A 9,740-nucleotide genomic window follows, 5' to 3' on the forward strand; every position below is an offset into this window, starting at 1 on the left:
TTGGGTTTGTTGATCGGGTGGATCAACAACCGTCAGATTAATGATGAGATCAATGGTGGAGAATTAATCCAATAAGACTTGGGACTGAGTAGACTCGAGAAGTTTATGGACACAAGTTTATTTTATTTGGGGTCTCGTCGTGTGCATTCACGTCGGACTAGTGTTCGTTTGGAGGATTAAAGGAATAACTTCGTTTTTTCATGAAGTTGCGATCGCAATTAAAGGTGATGACGTGGCATGTGGGACCTCCATATGGGTAACGTATCTCGGGCATCTATCATAGAGATGAGGTAACAGTTCACAACTCGTGAACTTGAAGGAACGGAGGAATCCAGAAGGTCAAGCGAACTAAAGAAGAAGTCGAAACGTCAAGAAGCCAAAGGTCTCGCAGACGATGAAGATACAAAAGAAGTCGAAGATCGAGTGAGAGAGATGTAAGCAGAAGGACAGAAGTAATGTGTAGGTCCAGCAGGACAGAAGGAAGCCGAAGGTCCAGTAGGGTAGAAGGAAGGCGAAGGTCCAGCAAGACAGAAGGAAGCCAAAGGTCCAGCAAGACAGGAGGAAACCGAAGGTCCAGCAGGACAGGAGGAAGCTGAAGGATGAGGCAATTCTGTTGATTGGGTTAATCTTTGAAAGGCTCAGACCTGTGATTAATAAATCAAGTACATAACGCAACCTAAAGAACAATTCTGTGAAGGGGAAAAATAAAGCTTCATCTGACATCGTTTGAAGGGAGCAGTAGCCAGCACCGACATTAAATCATTTGTGAGTCTTGTTCTAGGAAGTAAGAGATCGCGATAGCAAGAATAGTGAGAAGCGGTCACGCTTGAAACAGTTACTGCAACAGTAAAGAACAACGGCTTGAAAATACAGAATTCCTTTTGTGCATACATTGAGGCTTTGCACAAATCTCTTCTTGGAAAGCTTCAACAAATTTTGGAAACATTATTGGAGATCATCATGCCTATTTGAAATCATCATGAGGTAACTTTGCAGACTCTGTTAGGGCAATATGAAGAGTTGTGAAGACTCCTTCATATGAAGACAGGCTGTCATTGATGTAGCAGTGAAGGTGTAGATAGACAAAATTCAGTGAAGAAGATGTTGGGAGCAGAGAATTACTATCAAACATATCTAGACAAAATATAGCAGTGGGTTGGAGCCGAGAGGGTTGGTGCCCTGAAGGTTGGCGCCTCAAACAAACAAGGTTGGTGCCTTGACAAGATAAGGTTGGAGCCCTTGGGGTTGGTGCCTCAGAATTGGAAAGATTGGTGTCCTTGGAGTTGGTGCTCCTAAACACAAGGTTGGTGCCTTGAGAAGACAAGGTTGGTACCCTAGATGTTGGAGCCTCACAAATGACCAAGTTGGTGCTTGGAAACATATTGAACACAACAATAACAATAGTGGGCTTCTATGGGGCACAATAATAACAATATGGGGACAACATGGGCACAACAATAAAAGTAAGGGTTACAATGACAATAATAATAAGGGAATACACTAGTATTATAGGGACCTAACAAAGCCCATATCTTTATTAGGATCTTCATTCCGACAAAGCCTTGTATTTAATGGTGTTTCGATATCTTGAATATACGAAGTAAAAACGAGAGAGGAGAAAACTTCAAAATGCACATGTTAACTCCAGTTATATTTCAAATCGCTTAAACAAGGAACAACCTCTCTTGTTCTCAGTAAGTAACGATGCCTCTTCCACCCGTACTACAAATATTCAATAAATGCTTCAAGCATACCTTTAAGGAAATAAAATAAAGGTTAAAGAAGAGAAAGGCTTCCTCCACAATGAGGTGATGCAAACAACTTCATCGTGGTATTAAACAGGTCTTCTGGCAATGAAGCGATGCTTTGCATCTCCTTGAGGTGACTCTGTTGGGTTACTCAATAGGCTCGCTCACAGCGGAGTAACACGAGGGAATGTGTTTAACCCATATTATCAAAAGCTTGGTATACTTGTCATCTTTCTCCCCTAACAAAACACTTGAGGTGTGACTAGACTTATGTTGATATGTTTCAAGCTAAGAAAAAAATAGAAGAGGTTATTCCTTTAATCGAGATAAGTGATGTTTAGGTTAACTTATTACTTGATGTTCGCATACTAAATCTATTAGTAATTATGTTTTAATATGCTCATTTATTTTTTCAGACAATCAGCTACAAGAAAATAATTTTGATGTCCATGAATGTATGAAACTGAGTCACCCCCGCCCTCTCATTTTAGTCAAGTTTTCATCAAAATATACTCACCTCATTCAGTGGATGCTTTTGGGGACCAAAATCCCCCCAAAATGGGGGTGTATGATCTAGATTTGATGAGTATCTTCTTTTTCATCCATCTTGATGCTTTCAAAGTAGAAAAAGTGGAGGAATCAATCCACAAGACTATTTTTTCCAGCAGTGCTAGTTTGGAAAATCTCAAGTCAAAAACATCAAGAGTCATTTTGAGACCTTAAATGAACATATTTTGCATTCTCGGCCTTACTATGGAATATGTAAATGTATATGTAATAGGATCATCCTAATAATGAAGGGATTGCATGTGTAATGTGTGGATTGGTGTATATAGCGATGATGTATTCATTATGGATGGTATGGATGTTATTTCAATGTATGAATCTATTTGAGGTATTTTGAGGCATTTCTGTATTATTATCTATATTTGGGTTGTCATTAATGCTCACATTGTTGTACATTGTGTGAACTATTGAATTTTATGTATTTGGCTTATAACATTTGGTATGAGAGCATATAATCCTAGGGTTTTTATACTTTGAATGAATCACTTTTACATTTTCATTACATTTTTTATGTGATACTTCAAATGGTGAAATTTTTGGCATATTTAGAAGAAATATCAAGAAAAATTTGGTTAAAATTTAATATTTTAATTCACTATACTTTCATAGATATATTTGGTGGATGTTAGAGTTTGTGATTCATTAATAATGACAACGGAATGTTTCTCCTCAAAAAAAAGAGTAATAATGACAACAGAATCATTCTCCTAGTGGGAGAAATAGATGGCGGGGAAACATCTTTACTTTGGGTTGTAAGCATTATTTTAAATTACGTCTAAAATCAACCGGATAATCACCCATGTCGGCTCATGAATGGTTTTTGGTATCTGCGCCAAGTTACATGAGTATAAATATCAGCCAAGCAAAGATTGATTTAGTACAAAAAGGTAAGGAGACACAGTTTCTTGACAACATTGCGGTTTAACTTTAACCTGCTTGAACACGGTCAGAGAGTTTTGTTTCTGTGGATTCCGCAAGGCCCGGAAAAAAGTCTCATTCTCTGATCTACTCGAACTCGACCAATATGGCTTTATACGATGAAATGTCCGATAATGAGATATATGACAGCGAAAGCGATGAAAGGGAAAGCAACGAAAGCGAAAACGAAGATGAAGAATTGAGATATGAAAGCATGGTGGAAATAGCACGCAGTCGTCATGATGACAATAAAGGACGTATGAAATATACGGTTTTAAGTCTGAACGACATTGGTGAGCGTCTGCACAATGCTACCAAAAGCGTTTCCACTGTGCTGGCTGTCTCGGAAGCCGAGGCAGCTATTCTCTTGCGTCACTTCGGTTGGAATTCTGTTAATGCCAACGATCAATGGTTTGCAGACGAGGAGAAAGTGAGAAATGCTGTGGGCCTATTGTTGCAGCCGGACGATAAACATGAGACCAAAGAAGAAAAAATGGAGGAGTTAACTACCTGTCCGATATGTTTCTATGATTTCAAGATCAGAGACATGAAGTCACTCAAGTACTGCGACCATTTATTTTGCCAAGATTGTTGGCGAACTTTTATTCACACATCAATAAATCATGATGGTGCAGGATGCCTCAACCTACGATGTCCACATCAAGGTCCACGATGCCGTGCCATTGTGAGTGAAGACATGGTTTTTTCTCTGGGGTTATCTGAGGAAGATACTAACAAATATAGAACCTATCTTGTGAGGTCATATGTTGAACAAAACAGTATGGTTAAATGGTGTCCAGCGCCAGACTGTGGCTACTGTGTGGAGGTTGACTCTGCTAATTCTAATGTAACTCATGAGGAGGTTGTCTGCAATTGTTCACATAAATTTTGCTGGAATTGTTTAGAGGAGTCTCATCGTCCAATAGGCTGCGACACAGTCAAAAAATGGATTGATCAAATTAATAATGGTGATTCACTCAATGCGTACTGGATATTTTGTAATTCCAAGCCGTGTCCAAAGTGTGATCGACCAATAGAGAAAAATCAAGGGTGTATGCACATGACATGTACGTCCCCGTGTGAATTTCAATTCTGTTGGTTATGCCTTGGTGATTGGTTTAAACATAATTCTTGCAATCAATATAGTCCTGATCAGGTTGCAACAACATCAGGAAGAATTGATGCAGGGAATCAATCCAGGAATTCGGCCACCGTCGATTCTAGGAAAAGGTTTGCAGCTAAAACATCTTCTTCGGATAGGTTGGTATTTTATATGGAAAGATGGAAGGCAAATGAAAAGGCAGAGGAAAAGGCGTTATCTGATCTGCAGGCTGTTCGAGAGGTAGAGATTAAAAGATTGAATGAGTGTAAACAGACGAGAATGAGTCGATCTGGTTTAACAGAGTTCAAATGTGTGGTAGATGCATGGTTGCAGATAGCAGAATGCAGGCACATGCTTAAATGGACATATGCATATGGCTATTATTTAACGCCGGCATCCAGCGATCATGATCAGGAAGCTGATATTGTTCGCAAAAAACAAATTCTTTTCGAATTCCTGCAAGGTGAAGCTGAAAGTAGTTTAGAACGACTTCATCATTGCGTTGAACGAGAGTTGCAAGACCATATAGAAATCGCCCTTAAAGCTGACGCTTATACTTCGACTGGGAAAAAGGCGTTGCGCGATTTTGATGACTTCTGTATCAGGCTTGAAAAGCTCAGAAAATCGACGGGCCAATATTTTGAAAACCTAATTCAGGCTTTTGAAAACAATCTCTCAGAAGTTAGTCGGATTAATGCACCAGCAGGGTGCGCACGAAGAAGCAATTATTACTAGAACCAGCAGTCACTTAATATTAAGCAGTGCAAGTGGGCCGCTGGACTTGGATGAATTTTTCTCACATTTTATCGTATCTTTATTGGTTCCAGCCTATTAACGATCTTGGACGTTCGTGGCAACCCAATCTTTTTGATTGATTATCCAGTCAATATTATTGTCTGTTATTAATATTTCATGATTATTTATTTTAATAAAATGTCATCTTTGTTTTTAGTGGAATCTCATAACGGGAAGCAAAGATTTACTTGTGATTCTTTTATGTGTGGACTTGTTTTGTTAAGTGTAACAGATAAGTGGATTAAAGTATATCTGGATGTTTAAGCAATTTTTTTTTCGGTACAAGTAACCTCCAAGATTAATTTTTATTTTCTCTATCATATTACTTAGGTATATTTTTGTTTGGATATAATAAGGATCTTGGTTTATGGCACCCAAATGTTTGTGATTGATTACTAGTTCAATATTATTATATGTTTGTAATATTTATTTTAATAAGAAGTGGTGATTTATATTTATATTTTATGTGTGATTTCATTAATGGACGTTATATTAAATGGTCTTAGGACATGTACGTATAAGTTTAATAAACTACATTATATCTTTTTCAATTTAATGTTTAAAGAGGTTGGATTCTATAGTGGGAAGCAACAAGTCCTTCATAGTTAGCCAAGGTTCAATTCTAGCTTAGCTTTGATGTAGTTATTCAACATGTTTTAGCACCTACATAAAAATTGGTTTGTGATGCTTGCATAGATAATTGGATTAAATCTCATTCTAGTGTCTTGTATTTCAATAGAATTTTTCTTGACACATATAGCAACTTATAGTTTCATGGAAATCTCCTACCCTTTCTCACCCTCTTCAGGCGCCAACTCAAGTACTGCAACAATCGTTTCCTCGCGGAAGCGGTTATAATCTTCCAATGTCATCTCCCAGATGCGTGTGAGGGTTTCCGCCTTTTGGAGAAATTAAGGCGTTGATATGCAGTTCAGTTGATCGGGGTGGGTGTTCTGCAGGGTGCTCCACTATTCTTCGACCTCGTCACATACCTCCCACAGAGTAATCAAATGCTTATGGACTGGTGGCCTAATATCAAGAATTTTATTTTTTGTCTTGTCTGATTCCTCCTCAATTTGTTGTACCCTAGGCTCGAGGGAGTTGATCTCGTCATCGATTTTCTTTACTCGACCTTTGTCCCTACAGGTCTTGTTGTCAGTGATGCGTTGGTGGAGTTGTTGGCGGAGTGGATACAGTTGTTAGTTTTCCATGGCCAAGCTACCTGACCAATCGTTGAATTGCTCCCTTAGCACATAACCATCCGCCAAGGCAACAGTTAGTGAAGCTTTTAGCGCAGCGGCTGTGTGGAGTTTCTGCTAGATCTCTGCGATGTAGCTTGTGGCTGGATTGGGCAGCGCTAGTCTTACTTTATGTAAACTCTTCTTCAGCTCCTTGTTGGTGACCACAAGTTCCATTTATGTTGTCTAAATATGATGCGACCATTTATGTTGTCTAAATATGATCGCATCAGCGGGCCAATGTGCAAGCCGAAAATTCCTCAGGTGCTTCAATAACTAAATCAGCCACATTTGGCTATAGTGCTTATAGCTTTCATGTCACATGCTCGACCTGTGATTACAGTTTTTGATTGGTATGCCAGAGTTGATCTCACTCTGCCGTGATAGTCACAAGCTAGTGCTTCTGGTGCTCGTGCTCGGTGACCAAGTCATTATGGATCTGTTCAGCCCTATGAGTTGCATGTTGGATAAATTCGAACAACTCTGAAAATGACTAGTGCTAAAGGTTCTCGGGTTGCATTGTTGATGTGTCTGAGATGTTGCTTTGCAAGGGTTGGTCGCTAGCAATAGATTTTTCTGAGTGGCCTTGGGGGGAAGTTGCAGGCTGCGTGGTTTCAAGAAACCGAGGAGCGGGAGGCATAATGATTAGCTCTGGAACAACGACCAAATTTATTGGAAATGAGGCTTCAAACAATTCAATCGGGGACACCTTTTCTTGTTGAGGGGTTTTCTTCTCGTGCATGTGGTAGACCCTATTCAGTAGGAGATCTGCACGATCAATTCTTATGGTGAAAGAAGATGGTGAGCAATGTAAAGATAGAGACCGAGAAATTTAATGGTTAAAGTTTTTAGTTGTGGAAACTCAAGATGGAGGATCTACTAGTGGATAAAGATCAGTGATTGTGGTAAATCCGGGTACTAAACCAACAACAATGTCAGTTGAAGACTTGGCGAAGTTGGATCGGAAATCAAAGAGCAAAATACAATTGTGTGTCTTGGATTCAGTATTGTTGAATTTATCAGGGGAAGCTTCAGCAAAGGCTTTGTGGGACAAGTTAGGGACATCGTACCAATCTAAGTCTCTAGTGAATAAATTGTTCCTACAAAAAATGTTGTATAATCGGAGGATGAAAGATGGAGACTCGTTGACAAAGCATATGAATGCCTTTAATATTGTGGTAGGCCAGTTACTATTTGTTGATATTAAAATTTCAGATGAAGATAGGTGCATCCGTTTGTTGTGTTCTCTACCAGATTCGTGGGCAGTTTGGTTGTCGCAATATGTATCAATGCAACTGCGTTGCGATTTGATGAAATAGTCTCATCCTTGTTGTCAGAGGAGATGAGATGGAAAAATATGGAGGGCCAGAATGGTGATGCCTTGTATGTACGAGGACGGTCCCAAAACATAAAAAAAAATAAGCCGTCGAGTGGGAGATTTAAATCTAGAAGGAGATCTAAATCTCCAGGAAAACCTGTAAAGGTGTGCTGGAAATGCGGAAAGGAAGGGCACTTCAAAAGGGACTATAAATCTAAAGTACCTTAGAAAGGAAAGGGATCTGATGATGCTCCTTCTGCAGATGCGAAAAAACCACCTCAGATGAAGGTGGGGATGTGTACTTGGATTCTTCTTCAAGTACACATGTAGATCATGAGTCATGGTTCATTGACCCAGGTGCATCCTTTCACTTCAATCCCCGTAGAGAGTGGTTATGCGAGTATGAGAAATATGATGGTGATGATATCTTCTTAGGGGATGACAGGAAGGCAAGAATCCTTGGTCACAGAAAAGTCAAGTTGAAGTTGCAAGGTAGAAGGATTAGAACACTTCCGGGTGCTCTGCATATTCGTGCATTAGTCAGAAATCTAATTTATGTAAGCAAGATGGATGTTGTAGGTCTAAAAAGAGTGTACGAGAAATATACCTACAAGATGCTTCAGGGAGCACTAGTATTGATGCGGGGAGTTCAGACTGGAACTCTGTACAAGATTCAAGGTAGCACTCTTATTAATGGGTGCAATAGTTCTCTATAGAAAATACCATGCTATGGCATCAAAGGCTTGGAAATATTGGAGAGAAGGGCCTTCAAATAATTCATGGTAAAGGTATGGTAGAACCTATGTCTAACAGCTCTCTGGATTTTGATTTCTGCGAAAATTGTGTATATGGGAAGCAGAATTGGTCGACAAAAACATGGTATTTGCAGGGTCCACACAAACGTTGTCTTTGGAAATGATGTGTCCCAACAACGTGCCAAACAGAACTGCAAATATACACTTCATGTTTAGGGAGATTTGTAGTTGTCTGCACCGATCGAACATTACTCTAAGTAAGCTAGAATGCTTCTTCAGCAGATTGTAAACTATCCAGCCGTCCATGTATACCTCCAAGAACCGGTGAATGTAGTCTCTGAGAACGGTGATAATAATTCGGGAGAACACAAAAGGTGCATTCTTTAGGGCAAAAGGCATGATGTGGTATGCATACGAGCCCCATTCTTTGGTGAACATTGTTTTCTACTTGTCGTCCTCTGTTATTTGAACCTGATGGTACCCGGAGAACCCATCTGTGAAGGATTAGGTTTCATTCCCCGCAACATTATACAAGACCTCATCATTGAAAGGCGTGGGGAATGGGTCATGGACATAAGCATTGCTAAGGTTGTTGTACTATACACAGACCCTTATTTCCATAGCGGCCTTTTTGTTCTGGATGAATATTGCCCTGACCCATTCTGCTTCGTCTGCTGGAAAATGATTCCTGCGTTCACCATTTCATCTATCTCCTTCTTGAATTTTTTTTTTACTCTTGGGTTTAGCCTATACAGTCTATGGTTCAGCCAATATAGTTGTAAGGGTACTGTAATTCAAGCTCATTCATAGTTCAATAAATATATCACCATCTTCTATAGGGTAGTCATTCATGGTTATAGTGTAATGAAAAATCTTAACTGGTATTATTTGTCCCTTCTATAAGGTAGTAGGACCTATAGTAATCAATACAATGCATAGTATTAATCGCGACACGAGAATTAAAAATCAAACCTAAACCTTGAAGGAAAATGTTATAATATATTTCTCCTCGAGTGTGTTAAGTCTTGAGAATGTTTTTTGGTAGCAATGAACAATTTTAAAATATTATTTGGCCTCTTCCTGAGGCCGAGATGCGCAAAAATTAGGACTAAAAAGCATATTTGTGAGGAAATTGCTTTCATAATGAAGAATTGCTAGCATCCTCTACAATTACCTGCTTAACATTAAATATTTAGTCTAATAGAAACACTTGGTATTGACATTTTCTTGGTATTGTTAATGAGTGTTGCCACAATTCCCTAAACCATTTGCTACAAAATTGCCTAATTGCTCTGCCTT

General features: G+C 39.2%; 1 protein-coding gene across 1 annotated transcript; it reads left to right on the top strand.

Moving 5' to 3' along the window:
• Positions 1 to 3,339: 3,339 nt before the first annotated feature.
• LOC149170391 (putative E3 ubiquitin-protein ligase ARI8) lies at positions 3,340 to 5,070 on the top strand. The gene is made up of 2 exons (XM_089425557.1): positions 3,340 to 4,080; positions 4,390 to 5,070. The coding sequence occupies exons 1-2, from the start codon at positions 3,340 to 3,342 to the stop codon at positions 5,068 to 5,070; spliced, it is 1,422 nt and encodes a 473-aa protein (XP_089281683.1).
• The last annotated feature ends 4,670 nt before the right edge of the window (positions 5,071 to 9,740 follow it).

The sequence above is a fragment of the Pinus tabuliformis genome, chromosome 4_2 (genome assembly GCF_031772625.1).
Source record: "Pinus tabuliformis cultivar Carrire ecotype Pingquan chromosome 4_2, CPIR1, whole genome shotgun sequence".
Lineage (NCBI taxonomy): Eukaryota > Viridiplantae > Streptophyta > Pinopsida > Pinales > Pinaceae > Pinus > Pinus tabuliformis.